The sequence below is a fragment of the Nematolebias whitei genome, chromosome 8 (assembly GCF_014905685.2).
Source record: "Nematolebias whitei isolate Nwh7 chromosome 8, NemWhi1, whole genome shotgun sequence".
In the NCBI taxonomy this organism is placed as follows: Eukaryota; Metazoa; Chordata; class Actinopteri; order Cyprinodontiformes; family Rivulidae; genus Nematolebias; species Nematolebias whitei.
Window position 1 is genome coordinate 18178090 of NC_056505.1, and position 20736 is coordinate 18198825.

General features: G+C 37.9%; 1 protein-coding gene across 1 annotated transcript in view; it reads left to right on the top strand.

The window, feature by feature from the left end:
- Positions 1-19084, top strand: part of nipbla (NIPBL cohesin loading factor a) — a 37352-nt gene extending 18268 nt beyond the window's left edge. Inside the window, exons 17-49 of the mRNA XM_037681015.1 lie at positions 12-115; positions 194-280; positions 435-666; positions 2049-2200; positions 2284-2364; positions 2497-2597; positions 2820-2946; positions 3026-3108; positions 3487-3619; positions 3812-3955; positions 4232-4318; positions 5214-5434; positions 6043-6145; positions 6325-6423; positions 8274-8420; positions 8957-9091; positions 9241-9339; positions 9471-9524; positions 9612-9720; positions 9886-10016; positions 10946-11086; positions 11166-11259; positions 11367-11521; positions 11689-11779; positions 11876-12049; positions 12262-12452; positions 12599-12706; positions 14372-14572; positions 14833-14979; positions 15121-15503; positions 17400-17574; positions 17801-17998; positions 18089-19084. Coding sequence (XP_037536943.1) covers positions 12-115; positions 194-280; positions 435-666; positions 2049-2200; positions 2284-2364; positions 2497-2597; positions 2820-2946; positions 3026-3108; positions 3487-3619; positions 3812-3955; positions 4232-4318; positions 5214-5434; positions 6043-6145; positions 6325-6423; positions 8274-8420; positions 8957-9091; positions 9241-9339; positions 9471-9524; positions 9612-9720; positions 9886-10016; positions 10946-11086; positions 11166-11259; positions 11367-11521; positions 11689-11779; positions 11876-12049; positions 12262-12452; positions 12599-12706; positions 14372-14572; positions 14833-14979; positions 15121-15503; positions 17400-17574; positions 17801-17998; positions 18089-18442 — 4841 coding nt within the window. The 3' untranslated portion in view covers positions 18443-19084. The remainder of the gene's footprint in view (positions 1-11; positions 116-193; positions 281-434; positions 667-2048; positions 2201-2283; positions 2365-2496; positions 2598-2819; positions 2947-3025; positions 3109-3486; positions 3620-3811; positions 3956-4231; positions 4319-5213; positions 5435-6042; positions 6146-6324; positions 6424-8273; positions 8421-8956; positions 9092-9240; positions 9340-9470; positions 9525-9611; positions 9721-9885; positions 10017-10945; positions 11087-11165; positions 11260-11366; positions 11522-11688; positions 11780-11875; positions 12050-12261; positions 12453-12598; positions 12707-14371; positions 14573-14832; positions 14980-15120; positions 15504-17399; positions 17575-17800; positions 17999-18088) is intronic.
- Positions 19085-20736: the final 1652 nt, after the last annotated feature.

A 20736-nucleotide genomic window follows, 5' to 3' on the forward strand; every position in this document is an offset into this window, starting at 1 on the left:
GTTTCCTACAGCAGATGATGATGAGATACCTCAGGAATTGCTGCTCGGTAAACACCAGTTGAATGAGCTGGGCAGTGAGTCAGCCAAAATTAAAGCCATGGGCATCACAAGCAGGGTATAGTTTATTAATGTGATGGTTAAACTTGGTGTGATTATATTTCAGATGTGGGCTTAAATAATATTGTTCTTGTAGATCCCCTCAGACAAGTTAGTGAAGCTCTTGAACATCCTAGAAAAGAACATCCAGGATGGATCCAAGCTCTCTACCTTGATGAATCATGTGAGTTCCTTCTCTGATTCACATAATTCTCCGTTATAAGATGTTAAAAATGGTAACAGCAGATTATTATTAAGTTACACTAAAGATTTTTTGGTGGCAAGGATAAAACTGTCTGTCCTTTAATGTTGTTTTTTTCCCTCTTCTACTTTCTCAGGATCAAGATGCTGAAGATGAGGAAAGACTTTGGAGAGATCTAATAATGGAGAGAGTCACAAAATCAGCAGATGCCTGTCTGACAGCTCTTAATGTCATGACTTCAATGCACATGCCTAAGGCTGTCTACATTGAAGATGTGATTGAGCGGGTTCTACAGTACACCAAGTTCCACCTTCAGAACACCTTGTACCCACAGTATGATCCTGTCTACAGGGTGGACCCACATGGAGGTAATACCATTATTATTATTTTTTCCCATGACTTTTAAACACTCTTAATTTTATTATTACATTTTTAAAACCTTCTGCCCTGACAACTGAATCTCATCTGGCTTTCTGGTGTTGAAATATTGGATTTTTGTGCAGTTTTTGGATGTTGTAGGTTGCAGGATTTTTTTTCCACTATAAATTCAGTTAATGCACAATTGAATTAATTTATGATGTGTAAAGATGGGTGGCACGGTGACTCAGTTGGTAGAGGTGCCACCTCTCATTGGGAAGGTTGATGGATCAAATCCCGGCTGGGGGCCTTTCTGGGGAGAGTTTGCATGTTCTCTCTGTGCATGTGTGGGTTTTCTCCGGGTACTCTGGTTTCCTCCCACAGACCAAAAACATGCATGTTAGGCTGATTGGGAACTCTAAATTGTCCCTAGATGTGAGTGAGGGTGTGAATGGTTGTTTGTCTCTATGTGTCCCTGTGATGGACTGGAGACCTGTCCAGGGTGTCCCCCGCCTGTTGGCACAGTGACTGCTGGGTATGGGCACCAGTGAACCCTGCGCTCCAGAAAGGAAGAAGCGGGTACATATAATGGGTGGATGGATGTGTTAAGATATCAGGCCATAATTTTGAGTTGTTTTCATTGAGCGATCTTTGAAGAGTTTATAATCTATTAAATGTGAGATTAATTAAATTCATTTTAAGTTTGTTAAATAACTTTTAATCCTTGAGAGATGCTATTAACTACAGTCATCCCTCACTATATGGCGGTTCAGTTCTTGAGACTTCACTGTATCACGAGTTATTTAAACCCCGTTTTTATACTGTGTGTATTGTACATGCTGTGCAGTGCTGTACATTCATCTCATCATCACCATCTTCATCGCCAAAGTGTTTAAGAGCACATGAAGTGTTTGTAAGAGAGTAGGAATGTCATGATTCATGACTGTCTGCTCACCACGCCCACCTGCTACGCTGTGAGCAGCATAACTCTTCTCACCTGGTGGTCATAGCATTAAGCACTCCCCTGTTCTCTGTCGGCACCAGATTATTGAAAGCTTTGCACAAATAAATGTCCAGTGATTATCTCATACTCTTCATTGATACCCTCATCCTGACCAAGTTTTGTGTTTTGTGTCTGGGTTCTCCACTAAATTTATTACAAGGAAAGGTTAGTAAGAGAGTCGGAAAGGTTTGTAGGAGTGTGGGAAGGGTTTATAAAGCCTTAAATATATATAAATAATAAAATAAATATAATGCTGCTACTTCGTGGATTTTTGCCTATCGTGGGGTCTCTGGAATGTTACATAGGTGAAAGATCACTGTACATTGTTTTACTCATGACCAAAAGAAGCAAGTAATATTGCTTTTAACTTTGCTATCCTTATTTGTCTAGGTGGCATGTTGAGCTCCAGGGCAAAGCGTGCAAAATGCTCCACACACAAGCAACGTGTCATTGTAATGTTGTACAACAAAATTTGTGACATTGTCAGCAACATTTCAGAGCTCCTAGAAATCCAGCTGCTTACAGACACCACCATCCTCCAGGTAAAAACAAAACACATTTACAAACATTTAGACAATTTAGAATGTCGGAAACAATTTTTTCCTCCTCTTTTTTGAACTTACAGGTTTCTTCTATGGGAATCACTCCGTTTTTTGTGGAGAATGTCAGTGAGCTGCAGTTATGTGCCATTAAACTTGTCACAGCGGTGAGTCCTTTCTGCTCTAAAGACTCTTTATTGAATCAAGCTGTTGGGTCATGGTTTAAACTATTACATTAGTTTTATTGTTAAATTTTCCTTTCCAACTATAAACTAATAGATAATTTCCTGTCCCCTCAGGTTTTCTCACGTTATGAGAAGCATCGGCAGCTTATCTTGGAGGAAATCTTTACCTCTTTGGCAAGATTGCCCACCAGCAAACGCTCTCTTAGGAACTTCAGGTACTTTGTTAAAACATCTGTTTACACTGATTTATGTTTGATGTTTTATGGATAATGTACTTTTTTGAGGCATGTCTACTGTAGAAGACTTCAGTGAGAAAAATATTCATGGTGGGAGGGGGAATTTTTCAGTGTCTTGAGTTTCAAATTACATTTTTTTCCGATGTATTTAGACCGGCAGAATGACCACATGCCCATTATCCTATCCTTTTATGTCTTAAGGCTAAACAGCTCGGACCAGGATGGAGAACCGATGTACATTCAGATGGTAACAGCTCTAGTGCTGCAGTTGATCCAATGTGTGGTCCATCTTCCCAGTGACAAGGATGTTTTTGAAGAGTATGACAAAGTAAGAGGGAGTCTAGTTTGTTCTTTAGTGCATCAGCTTTAGAAACAGTTTTTTTTTAAGGAAATCTTTTCTCTTTTAGGTGGATCAGGACGTCTTGATAACCAACTCTTATGAGACAGCAATGAGAACAGCACAAAATTTCCTCTCAGTCTTCCTCAAAAAGTAATTACTATTTCATCCTATATATTTTTTATATTAACTGTGAAACTTTTGATTATGTTAGTGGGTCATCTAATCAACTTTAGAATTTCTCTACGATAAAGACTCATGAATAATTAAAACTTTTTTGTTAAAGTTTTGAGTGTTTTCTTCATTTTTTATGGCACCCACTTTTTATAAATAATCTAATAAATATTTATTGCCTTTATAATGTTTGGATTTCTTAAACATTTTGTTGAACTGGTTTAATTTTCTCTCAGTTTTTGCCTCTTTGGAGTTTATTATAGTCCCAACAAGGGCATTCTCATCAGACCTTTTTTAAATTTCTATTGTCGTTGTCTCCCTACTCCTCCTGCTTTCTACCACTTTCCTTGCCTTCAGATGTGGCAGCAAACAGGGGGAAGAAGATTATCGGCCGTTGTTTGAGAACTTTGTCCAGGACCTGTTGTCAACAGTAAACAAACCTGAGTGGCCTGCTGCAGAGTTGTTGCTCAGTCTGCTTGGTAGACTACTGGTTAGTACGAATGCTTCCTGTCTTTATACTTGAAGTGTGACCATTTGTGCAGCAATATTTTGTAAGTATTGTTAAGAGTAGTTTGTATCAAGTTGTAACTTAAATGAAACTTGCTGTAAAATAATAGTGCATTTCCTTTTTATCTGTTCATAAAATCCTGTCTATCTTTCTCTCTGTTCTTGCTTCAATTAGGTGCACCAGTTCAGTAATAAACAGACAGAAATGGCTCTGAGAGTAGCATCTCTAGACTACCTTGGCACAGTAGCTGCTCGTCTAAGGAAGGACGCTGTTACAAGCAAGATGGACCAGAGATCCATTGATCGAATCCTAGAAGAGGTGGGGAATGTTCATTTAGCAGATACAATATTCAAACTGATTGTGAAGTGAATTACTCAGAAAATCAAGATAAACTTTTTCTGTAAAAGGTGGGATATTTTGGGCATAAGAGGGGAAAAAACAGTTTATGAAGCATAGACTGCATGACGCTGGTGAATTTCATTCTATCTATGAACACGTGTCTAAAATAAATTATTTATTTATTATGCATTTGCACACCATTTTTTTTCATACAGAAGATGGACTTGTGTGTAATCTATATCTGTGATTATTTAGTCTCAAGGCAGTGATGAGACCCAGCAGCTGCAGAAAGCTTTACTGGACTATATGGAAGAGAACGCCGAGACAGATCCTTCACTTGTGGTGAGTTTATATCAGACTGTGCAAGTGCACAGTCGGTCAGTCAACCCTTCAATTAATTATATTACACTTATTCTGGAGTCGGGTCGCTTGGGCTGCAGCTTAAGTAGGGAGGCCCAGACATATCTTTCCCCAGCCACCTCTTCTGTCTCTTCAGAGAGAATTCCAAGATGTTCCCAGGCCATCCGAGAGACATACTGTAGTCTCTCCAGCTTGTCCTGGGTCTTTCTTGTGGACTCCTCCTAGTCGTTACCAGATGCCTGAACCACCTCAACTGGCTCCTCTTGATGTTGAGGAGCAGTGGCTCTACTTTGAGTCCCTGAACTTCTCACTTTATCTCTAAGGGAGGCCAGCTACCCTGCAGAGAAAACTCATTTCGACCACCTGTATCTACATTCTCATTCTTTTGGTCACTACCCAGAATTCGTGAGGATATGGACACAGGCCTACTGGTAAACAGAAAGTTTTGCCTTGTAGCTCAGCTCCCTCTTCACCACAACAAACCAGCACGGAGTCCACAATACTGCAGAAGCTGCACCGATCTGTCTTGTCGATCTCCCACTCCTTTCTTCCCTCACTCGTGAGCAAAACCCTGAGATACCTGAAGTCCTCCACTTGAGGCAGAACCTCATTCCCACCTGGAGAGGGAAATTACCCTTTTCTGATCATGCCCTCAGGTTTGAAGGTGCTCATCCCATCCTCTTTACATTCATCTGCAAACTGCTGATATGCGAGGGCAGATATCTGAAATTTGTTTGCATGCTGACTATCAAAGAATGGTACCTGTTAGTTCACGTTATATTCGTCTTATTTTTCTCATTTTATCCGGTTTCGTTGATTTCATTATTTGAAGAAAATTTTCACATCACTTACTCTGATATATTTTTTTGTCTTGTAGTTTTCCAGAAAATTTTATGTAGCTCAGTGGTTTCGTGATGCTACAACAGAAGCCGAGAAGTCCATGCGGAACCAGAATCCAAAAGATGAGGACTCGTCAGATGGACCACAGCATGCGAAAGAGATAGAAACTACTGGTGAAATCATGCAGCGTGCAGAGAAACGGAAAAAGTTTCTACGCAACATCATAAAAACTACGCCGACTCATTTTACCACACTCAAGTAAGGATTGTTAGACGTCGTTCTGTTGTACTCCACATGTCAAAGTTTGACTAATCTGTTTTTTGAAATGTTCAGTTTCAACTGTTTAGACACTTTTTATTACAACTTACAGTTTTACTTCATAGACATGTTTTGGCTGAATAGGGTTTCTTTCTAAAAACTCTTAATTTAGAAAATATTTTACACTTTTTTTTTTAATTAGGTGTTTGTTCATGTATGAACATTTCTGTAATTGTCAACATGCCATACCAGGTTACAAACCCTTCTTATTCTCTCGTTGTAGAGTCAAAAAAAAAAGTTATCGTGTTGTTACAATTGAAAAATGTAAGCTTTATGCTCATTCATTTTAAAGGTTTGTGGCATGGACAGAAATCAGATGTAGGAATTTAAAACCTGGGATGTATATTTCACAAACTTCCTGTCCATGTTTCGGCTTTTGACTTTTACAACAAAAGTGTAGAAAACCTTTTTTTAATGTTCATGTGGAAAAAAAACCCAAAAAACGCTTATAGTCCAGAAATTACGGTAATTTGTTCTCCGAACTTTCAGTTTATGATATGGCTAGTTTTAAGATGTAAACTTTACCACATTTTTGCTTTTTTCTTCAGAATGAACTCTGACACTGTGGACTATGATGATTCCTGTCTGATTGTGCGTTATTTGGCCTCTATGAGGCCCTTCGCCCAGAGCTTTGATATTTATTTAACACAGGTAAGTTTTGAATGTTTCTATGTATATTTTTATATTTGCTTGCCAGTCATAAAATAATCTATCAGTTTTTACAAAAATATAATTGGTAAAAACAGTTGAGTGATTTGATCTGAATGATCTGAAGTGTTGAAGTTTGTTTGATCATAGGCAGCTGTATTTAAAAAAAAATGTTTTCATAGATCTTGCGAGTTCTTGGGGAAAGTGCCATTGCTGTAAGGACTAAAGCCATGAAATGTCTGTCTGAGGTTGTGGCTGTGGACCCCAGCATACTGGCAAGGGTAAGTTAGGATTTGTGTTGGTTAAGAATTATACATTTCAGTGATCCATGTTCACAAACTACACAAGGTTAGAGTTTAATATACAAACCGGATTCCAAAAAAGTTGGGACACTAAACAAATTGTGAATAAAAACTGAATGCAATGATGTGGAGGTGGCAACATCTAATATTTTATTCAGAATAGAACACAAATCACAGATCAAAAGTTTAAACAGAGATTGTATCATTTTAAGGGAAAAATCTGTTGTTTCCAAATTTCATGGAGTCAACAAATCCCAAAAAAGTTGGGACAAGTCCATTTTTACCACTGTGTAGCATCCCCCCTTCTTCTTACAACACTCAACAGATGTCTGGGGACAGAGGAGACCAGTTTCTCAAGTTTAGAAATAGGAATGCTCTCCCATTCATGTCTAATACAGGCCTCTAACTGTTCAATCGTCTTGGGCCTTCTTTGTCGCACCTTCCTCTTTATGATGCGCCAAATGTTCTCTATAGGTGAAAGATCTGGACTGCAGGCTGGCCATTTCAGTATCCGGCTCCTTCTCCTACGTAGCCATGATGTTGTGATTGCTGCAGAATGTGGTCTGGCATTATCGTGTTGAAAAATGCAGGGTCTTCCCTGAAAGAGATGACGTCTAGATGGGAGCATATGTTGTTCTAGAACCTGAACATAGTTTTCTGCATTAATGGTGCCTTTCCAGACATGCAAGCTGCCCATGCCACAAGCGCTCGTGCAACCCCATACCATCAGTGATGCAGGCTTCTGAACGGAGCGTTGATAACAACTTGGGCTATCCTTGTCCTCTCTGGTCCGGATGACATGGCATCCCAGTGTTCCATAAAGAACTTCAAATCGTGACTCATCTGACCACAGAACAGTCTTCCATTTTGCCACACTCCAATTTAAATGACCCCTGGCCCAGTGCAAACGTCTGAGCTTGTGGAGCTTGCTTAGAAATGGCTTCCTCTTTGCACTGTAGAGTTTCAGCTGGCAACGGCGGATGGCACGGTGGATTGTGTTCACTGACAATGCTTTCTGGAAGTATTCCTGAGCCCATTCTGTTATTTCCTTGACAGTGGCATTCCTGTTTGAGGTGCAGTGACGTTTAAGGGCCCAGAGATCACGAGCATCCAGTAGAGTTTTATGGCCTTGACCCTTACGCACAGCGATTGTTCCAGATTCTCTGAATCTTTTGATAATGTTATGCACAGTTGATGATGATAACTTACAAGTCTTTGCTATTTTATGCTGGGTAATACCATTCTGGTATTGCTGCACTATCTTTCTGGCAACAATGGTGGAATTGGTGATCCTCTTACCATATTGGCTTCTGAGAGACACTGACACTCTGAGAAGCTCTTTTTATACCCAATCATGTTGTCAATTGACCTAATTAGTGTTAATTGGTCTTCCAGCTGTTCGTTATATGCTCACTTTCTTTTTTCCAGCCACTTATTGCTACTTGTCCCAATTTTGGGGGGATTTGTTGACACTGCAATTTGAATCAACATATTTTTCCTTTAAAATGTTACATTTACTCAGATTAAACTTTTGATCTGTCATCTATGTTATATTACGAATAAATTATTGACATTTGCCATCTCCACATCATTGCATTCAGTTTTTATTCACAATTTGTTTAGTGTCCCAACTTTTTTTGGAATCCGGTTTGTATATGTTTATGTTATATATATATATATATATATATATATATATATATATATATATATATATATTTACATCCTAATTCCACGTTTATATCACATTTGCTGCAGTTATGTCTTTAAGATGTTTTACAGTGTTTATTCTCTGTTTGACACTTACTCTCTGATATTCTCTACTTGTGTAGTCTGACATGCAGCGAGGTGTTCATGGTCGTTTGATGGACAACTCCACCAGTGTGAGAGAGGCAGCTGTGGAGCTGCTGGGCAGGTTTGTGCTCAGCAGACCCCAGCTCACTGAGCAATACTACGACATGCTCATAGAGAGGATTCTGGTAAGGAATCTTTTTACACCTTTATTTGCTCTGATGCTACTGGTCATTAGAATTTTAATTCTTTATCACTAGAGAAGATACTGAAAACTTGTCAAACTATGCATTCATTTTAAATGTTCATTTATCAACAAAAAAAAAGAAGTGAAATTTTACCCTACAAAGACACTGCAAGATTCAAAAGCAAAGCAACTGAATTATTTTATTTTTTAGCTTTTTATGATTTACATCAGTAGTCATCAGTAGTGGTAGTGTTTAAAGGCTGATGTTACAAAAGCTGTCTGTACTGGGTGGTTTTAAAGTATTTTTTATGCTAGCATCTGGTACTTAGTCACATTATTGTTGCTGTTGTCATGGAAATGTGAAGCAGGGTTCATGTGAAGTTCACTCTTCTTTACAGTCTTATGCTGCCATCTATTGGCCATCCAATGCTATTGCTCCTTATCCAGGCAATTAAAAAAAGTGTCTTTTTTTTATTTAAAGCTTCACCGAGCAGTGTATTGTTATGTTTTAAGGTTGATTTGTGATTTTATATTTAGGACACTGGTATAAGTGTGAGAAAGCGTGTGATCAAGATTCTCAGAGATATCTGTCTGGAGCAACCAACCTTCAGTAAGATTACTGAGATGTGCGTGAAGATGATCCGCAGGGTCAATGATGAGGAAGGCATCAAGGTATGGTTCAGATACCTCTCTGTTTTTTTCCCCCCATTATTCTATAAATTTGGTGTGACATTTTAAATAAATATGACTAGTGCAATATTTATTTATATTTACATTTACACACCCTAGAGCTGGAAATGATTATAATTGACTTGTTCCAGAAACTGGTGAATGAGACATTCCAGAAGTTGTGGTTTACTCCAACACCGGCACATGACAAAGAGACCATGACCAGAAAGATTCTCAACATTACTGATGTTGTAAGTTTGGCTGAGTCATACGTTTGTTGTGTATGCCAAATTAAAAAAATATTTAGTGAATAGGCTCTTATTGTTATTAATTAATGATGAACTTTGTCACGCATAGTTTATTCACCTGTCACCTACCTCAGGTTGCAGCATGTCGAGACACTGGTTACGACTGGTTTGAACAACTTCTCCAAAATGTACGTATTTAATTTTGTATTTGAGCATAGTAAGCACAATATCCTTTCAAATCTAAAAAAACCCTAATGTTATTGCTCCTGTTGTAGCTTCTTAAATCCGAAGAGGATGCGTCGTATAAACCAGCTAAAAAGGCATGTGTTCAGCTCGTTGACAATCTGGTGGAGCACATCCTTAAATACGAAGAGTCTCTTGCAGGTAAACGTTTTAAACTGATTTATCTTCATTTACTCACTTTGTTTTGATCTGTTTTTATCCTATAGTAGACTTGATAATATTGTATTGAATACGTGTTTTGCATGTACATAGCAAAGACTGAAAATTTTAATGGTTTTCTCTAATGTTCTTTCTTTATTTTTTTAGAAAGCAAAGGGGTAAACTCAACGCGATTGGTGGCGTGCATCACCACGTTGTACTTGTTCAGCAAGATTAGAGCCCAGCTAATGGTCAAACATGCCATGACCATGCAGCCCTATCTGACCACAAAGTGTAATGTAAGTGTTAATTATGTAGCTTGACTATTTCTGTGTGCTTTACTTATTCTCAGATGGGTGGTAAAAAAGTCACTACTAACAGATTTGAAAGGGAAAAGGAGTTTTGCAAATGACATTTATGCCTGACAACTGAACTTGGTCCACATGAAAGGCCGTATCTAGCAGAAACATAGCTAATCAGATCAAATGCAGGTTTTTGCATTTTCTGCTAAGAAAAAAGTGTTTTCATTTAACAAAAATTGTTGATGAGCCCAGTGTATTCTGGATTTCTGTTGGTAAACCAGTTTAGCTGCATACTTTTTTTTCTTCCATTTAGTAAAGTAATAATCTCACTGTTGTAAGTAAATGCAATTTTAGCTACAATTGGTGTTTAAATATGCATCAGTTATTTTAGCAGCATGCATGAATGCCTGTTGGTGGTTAATTGAAAAAAAAAACTTTTATAAATACACTTAACGCAGCCAGACTTTTAGCAGTTGTTAAGGTTAAATTCATTCTAGTTAGTATCCTCTAAGCATCACTTTGGACAATGTTCAAAATTTGAACTGAAACAACGAATCCAGCAATTTTGGGAAGATGAGTGAAACATTGAGTTTATATTTTTACAATGCATTTTGGACATCACATTGATGTAAAATTCGTTTTGTGTATGTTCTGACAGCTACTTTTTAAAATCCTTTCTATAAATGTGAATATGTTTTTTCTGCTCATTACTTTTGCATTTTGGCTAAGATTTTTTTTAAATAAATAACTAATGCATTGTTGTTTATATGAGTAGTATTTTTCTAGCTGTAAGCCCTTTTTGTTGTTTATTTATGTAAACCTTTAACAAAGTACTATTGTCTTAAGGTTGTATGATGCCTTTTGAAATCACTGTTGATGGTTGTATCGACTGTGGTTCTTCAGTAACGATTGTTCTTTTTCTGCAGACTGCCAATGACTTCATGGTTATTTGTAATGTAGCGAAGATCTTGGAGCTCGTGGTGCCTCTGATGGAGCATCCAAGTGAAACTTTTCTTGCCACCATTGAGGAAGACCTCATGAAGCTCATAATTAAATATGGCATGACGGTACGTGACGGTCATTTTTGTGATTATAAAGTATTTTAATTTATCCTGTGAAATGACCTGTTTTCCTGCTTTTCTTTAGGTGGTTCAGCACTGTGTAAGCTGTCTTGGAGCTGTTGTAAACAAAGTCACACATAACTACAAGTTTGTCTTGGCTTGCTTCAACAAATTTTATGGTGAGAAATATATTTAGGACCTTCATGATATATGAAAATTCAAACAAAACATTTTGACGGACCAACATTTTTTTAATTTCAAAGGTTTGTTTTTATTTTATCCTCAGGTGCACTTAACAAACTTAAGATCCAACATCAAGAGGACCCCAATAGCACAACATTAGCAGCAAACAAGCCTTTTCTTCTGCGATCTCTGTTCACTGTGGGTGCATTGGCTCGACACTTTGACTTTGATCTGGAGGAGTTTAAAGGCCCCAACAAGGTAAAAAAAAAAAAAGAAGCAGATTTGATCATCATTCTAAAATAGACAAAGCTATGCATTGTTGCCATGTTAATTTCTATTAGTATTTTTATGCCAACATTTAACGCAAATGTCTGCATCTCAATTGCTAACCTGACAGTTATGAGGATTTTGTATCTTGCCTGCAGGTTATTATCAAGGAAAAAGTTCTTGAGCTGCTGCTATACTTCACCAAACATGAGGATGAGGAAGTCAAGACCAAAGCCATCATTGGCTTAGGTAAAAGACTAAGAAAGCTGTTCTTACGCCATAAGATAGAATTATATTAATTATTTTTGTTTTCATGTCATAAATTCTTCTATTCTCTTCTTGCAGGTTTCCTTGTCATCATGCATCCCAGCCAGATGTTTGTGCCTGAGGTGAAGTCCTTGTACAATGGGATTTTGGCAGACAGCTTGTCCTCCATCAATCTCAAAATCCAGATCCTTAAAAACCTGCAGACGTACCTTCAAGAAGAGGACACACGAATGCAGGAAGCGGACAGAGAATGTAAGCAGTCTGTGCTACAACAGCTTTTTATTTCTGTACATGCACCGTTACAATCTAGAGCTGCATTTTTCTATTAGTATCAGGACATAAAACAAATATTATACTGTTCTACTGAGTTATTTGGTTAATATTACATAGTGGTACTTTAGTTTAATTGAAGAAAATTTGATTTTATAAGCTGAGTTAACTTTTTTTTGTTGTTACATTTTTAGGGAAGAAACTGTCAAAACAAGAGGATCTGAAAGAGATGGGAGACATTTCTTCAGGGATGAGCAGCTCCATTATGCAGCTTTATCTAAAACAAGTGTTGGAGGCGTTCTTTCACACCCAGTCCAGCGTACGGCACTTTGCTCTCAGCGTCATAGCTCTCACACTCAATCAGGGCCTCATCCATCCTGTACAGGTAAAAAAAGAAAATTGGTAAATCCACAAAAAAATTGCCTGATAAAAAAAGAGTAATGTTCTCTGGTGTCGTGAGAAGACACCGTTTCATACATGGGAGTATCAGCATATGCACGTAAACCAAAATTTTTCCATTTGTCTGTGCAGTGCGTACCCTACCTCATCGCAATGGGAACAGACCCAGAGCCCAGCATGAGGAACAAAGCTGACCAACAGCTGGTGGAGATTGACAAGAAATACACAGGATTCATCCATGTGAGTTTAAGCTCAGTAGTATTAAGATTCAATATTAAAGGTTGTCTTTACTGTGTTTTAAAAGTATTTTAGTGCTTCAGATTTACAGAACATTATTAAGCAGACCTACCTAGAATCATTTAGTTCAGGGGTGCCCACACTTTTTCAGCATGAGACCTACTTTTAAAATGACCAAGTCCAAGTGATCTACCTACTATAAAAATACAAAACGTATACCGGTACTTATTTATAAACATATTAAGTATGCTTTTTATGTTTTATGTTCTTGTTTTACGTTCTTGTTTTACGTTCTTGTTTTTAGTATTTTACCATGTTTTATATGGCACCTTGATTTACTGTTTTATAAAATACTTTTATTTTAATTGCATTTTACTGTACTTTATATGTTGTTTGTCTAAAACAGGTCTGTCTTGTAAATGAGTCCTCGTAACTCACTGAGACTAACCTGGATAAATAAAGCTTGAATGAATGAATACGTCCCAGCTCACTTTGGACGCAACATAAATGACAAAACGCAAAAGTATTGGTAGGTTTAATAAATAAAAGTGAATTTATTTTGTACTGTCCGCGTACAAAATCATAAATAAAACCCAACAATAACTTCTGTTCTCCACACAAAGGAACAGAAAACAACAAGAATAACTTCATGTGTGAAAATAACCTGAGAACTTGAGAACAAAAGTTCAAATTCAGCCCTGACTGTAGGAATGGCTTTTAACTGTAACCATATGTCTTGATACCTGGAGAGCTTTGATGAAGATAATATTTCTGGTTTGTTTTTAAAGTCCCGGAATAACGAGTCAGCTGTTTTAACGAATACCTCTTTTACCATCTCTCCATCTTGAAAAGACTTCTTGCGCTTAACAATTATTAAAGTGACTCACCTGGACTGATGCTTCACTGCTGTGGTCAGCTGTAAGAAAAATGACTGCTGTCCAGATAACTGGGATTTTAGTTCCTTCATCGTTTTCTTTATCAGCTCGCTTTTCAGAAGGAAGGGAAGTCAGTGCCGTAGTATTTATAGTCCAAAAATGCCGCTCCGGTTAAACGCACCTCAAATTGTGAGAAAAAAAAAGTCCTCCCCCCATTCCGTATGAAAATGGTAGATTTTTTTTGCATACTTGGTCCAGCTCCCCAACTCATTTTACACACTTTCATGAGTTTAGATATAAATTGGACGCTATTACGAGTCAACTCGTTTGTTTTTATCGCGGTTTAATGTTTATGTGTGGTGACCTATGCGTCAGAAAAAAATCCGGCCTTTGGCTGCCCTGTGTGTCAATCATGGGCGCCATTGTTTGTGCATGCGTGGTGACCTGTGTGTCAGAAAAGGTCGGTCTCAGATTGGCTAACCTGTATGTCAATCAAGTAACGATTTGCATAGTGAAGATAGATTGATGACTGACGTCTATTACATTTTTTATAGAAATAAAAAAAGGTTTGACATCTATTTTGCTGTGCGATCTACTGATATTATCTTAGACCGCGATCTACTGGTAGATTGCGATCGCTGTATTGGGCACCCCTGATTTAGTCACTCTGCTGCCTCTAAACACCCTGTGATGAAAACTTAAGCGTAAATTAAAGTGTTTACATATTCACACGAGAACTGTCAACAGCTGTTTGAAATGCCAACCTTACATTTCTCTTTCATCACATACACAGATGAAGGCAGTTGCTGGGATGAAGATGTCATACAATTTGCAGCAGGCCATCGTTACGTCTCGCAAATCTGTAATAAGAGGTTTCAGACAAGACGAGACCCACTCGGCGCTCTGTTCCCACCTCTATTCTATGATCCGGGGGAACCGGCACCATCGGCGGGCTTTTCTCATCTCGTTACTAAACCTCTTTGACGACAGCGCCGTAAGTCAACCACAACCATAAGCTTATTCCAGAAAAAACACAGGCCAAGTGAAAATGTCTTTGTGCTATAAATTGGTTTTGTTTTATTTTTATAGGAGTTGTGATCAGTGTTTTTGTTGTTCTTGTAGTTTGTTTTTACCTAGACTAATGCAGTTCTTATAATTTATCCTAATACTGTAGATTTTAAAAGGTTAGCAATGCATTGTGGGTTTTTGCACTGACCGACTTTATCTTGTTCTTCCCTTCTTTTCTGTCTGCAGAAGACAGAAGTAAATATGCTGCTGTTTATCACAGACAACCTGGCTTATTTTCCATACCAGAGCCAGGAAGAGCCTCTCTTCATCATGCACCACATAGACATCACACTGTCTGTTTCTGGCAGCAATCTGTTGCAAACATTCAGAGAGGTATGAGACAGGATATCATTTGAAATCATTCTTATTATGTGCCTCCCAAAAAACAATATTAAGATTTTACGGGAAATTTTCACATATGATGTTTAGTAGGTATAAGCTTGATTGGAATTAATTTATTGACTGTTTCTTCAGCTTCTTCTAAAGGAGCCGAGGCGTAAGGTAAAGAAAGTGAAGGAGTGGAAAAACACGTCTGATGGGGAAGACGAAGAGGAAAAGATGAACTGTTACTCTTCCAGGAGTGATGAAGAAAACAGCAACAGCGAGGACAATGACAACGATGACGAAGATGCTGTGGTACGACGGCCAAAGAAGACAAGAAAACCTGTTCGAAACTCGGACAGCTCGGACTCTGAGTCTGATCTGGATGATTTAGATGTGGAGGACGCAGACAAAGTAATGAGACTTCTTCCAGACAATCCCACAGGGCTCTTGGACTTTGCCAATGCTGTTCAGGGCATCTTACTTCTGCTCGTGCTCAAACAACATCTAAAGAACCAGTATGGATTCTCTGACAGGTGAGATTGCTGTAAACCGCTTTCAAACGACAGTGGTGTCAGATTGTTGAGTTTTTCCATAACTGTGAGCTTCACTTTACTGATCCTAAACTCACTTTGTTCACTTTACACAAGCGGTATTCAGCAGTCACACACTTCACGGCGACTTGACCCCAGCTTATTGACTTATTCATATCACTTACAAGTGTCACACAAGTGTCTTGCTGGTCAATGTTGGGCTTCAGCTCCCCTATAGTAAATCAGTGTTACTGACCTACTTCTTGAAGAGCAGTGCTAGTACTCCTTCTATATACTACAGTACTGAATCATACTGTTTCTGTGATTTAAAACCAAACAAAAATGTCTAATGATATCAGTGTTCAAACAAAACAGTTTGCTCTCTACCATGCCCTAAAACAAGACGTAATTTGTGTTCATATACTGCAGACAATAAGCCCAAATCTCTTTTTTTTTTTTATTTAATTTTGTCGGGGAGGCTTTTTCTGAGTCTTGACAGTTTGATTGTGACAAATCTGATTTATTTATTTCATTCACTCTTGGTCTTTTTGATGTGTGTTACTAAATCCAATACACATCCAATGTTTTCAAAGTGACCTCAGTCTGAAAGGCCATGTTGTATTTATCCACCTTTTATGTCAGTGAGATAATCTAATCAGATCGAATCAAATATGAATAATATTGATACTAATGTCATGCAGTGTAAGTTTGGAACACATGTTTTCAGCTAGAGAATAGAAGACAGTTTGCTTAGTCTTTTTTTATTTGTCATGTCCTGGATGACTGAGAGTCTACTCAACAATGCTGGCGTTAAATCCTATCGATATTAGCATGATGGGATTGATACTTTAGTTTGTTTCAGTTTGTTGCTCCCATTCCAGAAGTGCAATTCTGCATCCGAGTAGCCAGGAACAGGCCATATCAAATGTAAACGGGACCAAACAAGAGTGACAGATAATAATTTTGATGATTCTGATACAGTTCTGAAACACACAAGCATATATAGCATCCGCATTTCCGTAAGCACAGTGTGCTGCGTGTGACGTTATGTCTTGTTCTGGGTATGCGAGTCACTTTAGTTCACACTGGAATCTGATGGCGGTCCCTTTTAAATTATAATGACCACGCAAAAGCCACCACTAAAGACAGAAACACAAGAAACTTGTTTCACTTTTCAAAGTAAAAGAACATTTCATAGGAACCATTAAATATTATGAGTGAGAAACAGGCAACTGGTTGTATGTGGTGTAAAGATAAATGCATCACTGGGCCAACTGCTCGTTGCTCTCTGCAAGAGCAAATGATGTGCTGATGTTAAACATTGTGCCAAGGATAAGATGCAAATCCTGTTGGAGTTTGCATGTATTTCAAATTTGAGATTAGTTTTCATCAAGTGAGAGTGAATTGTGCCGAGACTCCTGAAGAGTTGCATGTTTAGATTTTTTCTAGCAAAGTCCAAACAAGAAAGCATCTCCTTAACCAAGTTCTCCACCATAATTGTATTTCACATTGCCCCCTCCTTGTCCAGTCTCTTACTAGCTTTAGCTCAGTTTGAGTCTTGTAGTTAACAACTCCTCTTCTGTCAACAGTTTTAGAATATAAATCATGCTAGATGTTCTCACTAATTGTATCTTTTACACACTCTCAAACGAGAAATGGTGATTGTTGATCATTCTGCCACTTTGTCTAAATTTAGACTCTGATCTGAAAATTGGGTTCAAACCAAGTAGAGCAAGTCTTAAGTTATTCTCTTCTAAAGTTTATCTGGTGTATTATACATTGATACTTTAAAATCATTTGATTAGTTGAATTTGTAGTTTAATTGAATTGAAATAGTTACGAATTTAACACAGTTGAATCCCAAAAGTCTTGAGTTTATTTTTTTCTTTCTTTCAACAGTAAAATTCAGAAGTACTCTCCAACCGAGTCAGCCAAGGTGTACGATAAGACAGTGAACAGAAAAAGCAATATTCACTTCAACCCTCGACAAACCATGGACTTCATCTCCAACAACTTGGCTAGCGCCACACTGACAGAGGATGTAAAAAGGAGGATAGTCAAACAGTACCTAGATGTAAGTAATAAAGCTTCCTCAGGGCATGTGCAACTATTGTTAGTCAATTTTCAGCACAATTTCTGTAGGTTTTGTTTTTATTATTCATTTGTATTAGTAACTTAACAATTAGATCATTTTCTCTTTTCTAAATTTCCTGCTTTTAATTTGCTAGTTATCCTAACTGTATTTTCTCACATTTTTTTAGGTGTCACTTAACTGCTGTTGTCTCTTTTTTATGACATAGTTTAAGGTCCTGATGGAACATCTGGATCCAGATGAAGAGGATGAGGAGGGAGAAGCATCTGCCAGCGCCAACATCAGAAACAAAGCCATAAACGCTCTGTTAGGAGGCTCCGGCCCCATGTCAGGACCTAGTCCGCGCAATCAGGCGGGACCAGAGACTGACGATGACGACAGTGATAGCGATGAAAGGATTCCAGGGGTGAGATGAATAGATGAAGGCATGGTTTCAAAACTGCAGTTTAAAATGTGAGGAAAATCAACGTTGACTGTGTTTCACTCTTTTTGCCAGTCCTCTCGAAAGTCGAGGAGATCGGGTGATCCAGGCCGCATGAGCGAGACAGTAGAGACGATGGATGTGATCGCCCTCTGCTGCCCCAAATACAAAGACCGGCCGCAGATAGCTCGAGTCATCCAGAAAACTTCCAACGGATACAGCATCCACTGGATGGCAGGCTCCTATTCGGGGCCCTGGGCAGAAGCCAAGAAACGGGATGGACGCAAACAGGTGCCTTGGGTGGACACTATTAAAGAGTCGGACATCATTTACAAGAAGATTGCCTTGACCAGCAACCACAAACTGAGCAACAAAGTTGTACAGACTTTACGCTCACTATATGCAGCGCGGGAAGGAGGGGCTAGCTAATGGCTCCTGTTTTTTTGTTTTGTTTTGTTTTGTTTTTATTTGCTCCATTTCTACTTTATGAAAATCCTCCTCTTCCCTGCTCCTACTCCTCCTTCTCAACCTGTCACCTCCAACAACACAGCCAAACTTCACTGGATTCCTACCTAGCCCCTCTTCCTCATTTTTGTAAGAACACAGAGGGCAAGAATATTTGACACTACATACTTTTACATGAGTTATTCTTGCAAAAACGATACAAAACCCAAGACTTATATTCGAGGGACTGCTGATGTTTTTGTGTACATGTTCAGCGGAAAGAATCCTGAAGGCATTAAAGGAGTAATTCCCCCAAATTATTCTTTAAAAGGCTATCAGAGAAGAGACCTGGAGGGAAATGTTTTGTCAACATTGTTGTGGGAGCTCCTTCGCTGTTGTGCAGCAGATTCTAGTCGCTCATTTCTACTCCCACTGTATTATAGTTTAACATGACAAAAACTAAAATGTTTATATCTCTGAATACAAAAAAAGCTGTAAAAAAAGAATAAAACCTTAAGTGAATGTTGGAAATTAGTCTTTTTGATGTTCTTATTAAAAGTGTTTTTTGGAATTTATTATACTAGCACCCTGATGGATTTTTTTCTTTTAGCTTTTAGATATTTGAGAAACAAAAAAGATTTTTTATTTTTGTTCACGTTTTATTTGTTCATTCTGTAAAATGGCAGAGTCCTCTGAATATAATTTATTCTATTTCAAACTACACATGCAGTATATGTGGCCTATTGCAGGAGGATATTTTGTAAATGTAGATTTTGTTGTATTAGGTCACCCTAGTAATAAGAGGAAAAGGGATTTATACCCTTTTGGTGGAACAAATACTGCAATAAATTTTCTACTTCTCTTTGTCACTTGTCTGCTCCAAGTGTTAATCTGAACTTCTCATTTTTACAAATGGAGAAATAATAAATCAGTAATGACTGAAAATGAAGAATCAGTTCAGGAGAAGGAACAAACAATACTTCTTGTATCATTTCAGATTAAATTCAGAGTATCCATGTTAGAACAAACAAAAATAAGATTATGTGTTAGTAGGTTAACCATAATGGTTCATAATCAACACTCCTTTTTATATTTTGCTTCTAATGTGAAAGGTTTTCAAAAAAAAAATTAGACTGCTTTTTCATTGATTTTCTGTCAAGTTTTTGTTCCTGCCCATGATGGCACAACATGGGTTGTGTGTGCTTAAAATGTATTTAAAAGTGATGCGTGGCGGACGAAAGCAGTGTGAGGTCTGAAGAATTTATCAGCAAAAATGCATGAGATAATATTTCTGAGTCACATTTTGAAGAAATGGAAAGAATCCAGAAAAGGTCTTACGGATGACCTAGTGCTTAAACATTCAATTTAAAATGAGTTATTTGCTAAATTGTTGTCAACGCTGGTTCGTCCTTTGAGTTTTAGAATCTTGATAAGCCTGAGAGATTTACAGGCCGAAATGAAGTGACCTAACAACAAAATATCCTTCTGAAAATTAGTGAAAAAACTGTTAAATTCTAAAGAAAAAAATCAAAGACCTTCAGAAAGCTTGAAACACTGATCAAGTCAAGACCATGAAAAGATCACAAAAGGTCATGTGAGGTACTACAGATCAGCACTTAAGAATTTTATTTTATTTTTATAATTAAAAATCAGATAATACAAAGAAATAAAAATAATCACGATTTAAAATATCCATTTTGAGTCGTTTTGCGTGAGATAACGAACACATTTTCATGGGCAACTTTACGAAAAATATAAATCAAATGTAGACATGCAAATTAATTTGAGCTTTTCATGGTTTTTACTCACGGCGAAGCATTTTTGGACCATGGGGCTCACCGTAGAACGTCGACGTCACGATTACTGTTTAAATTATTTGGGCGGGCCGCGGGCTTGGAGAAGCGCAGTTCGGATCATTTTGTAAACATTTACGGTCACAGAACACGGAATATGGAGCGGTACGTATAGGCACAGTCAGAAAAGCATGTATACTTGTTATTTTTCATAGTAGAGCTAATTTCACCTGCGTTATATGGACTCGATTAGAGCATATTTTACTTGTCTGTTAATTTAGCAAACGCGCTAGCTACAGCAAACGTTTATGTAAATGCACCGTTAACTGTCGCAGCAGGCTGAACATCTATTAAAGTTCATATGGCCTGTTTATTTTCCCACATTTATACAAAGGTGTATTGGTCATGTTGAGTTTTACTCGAATTGTATATAATTGGTAATGATTGTTTGCTGCCAGCTGTAGCCTGTAGCTCACGAACTTAAAC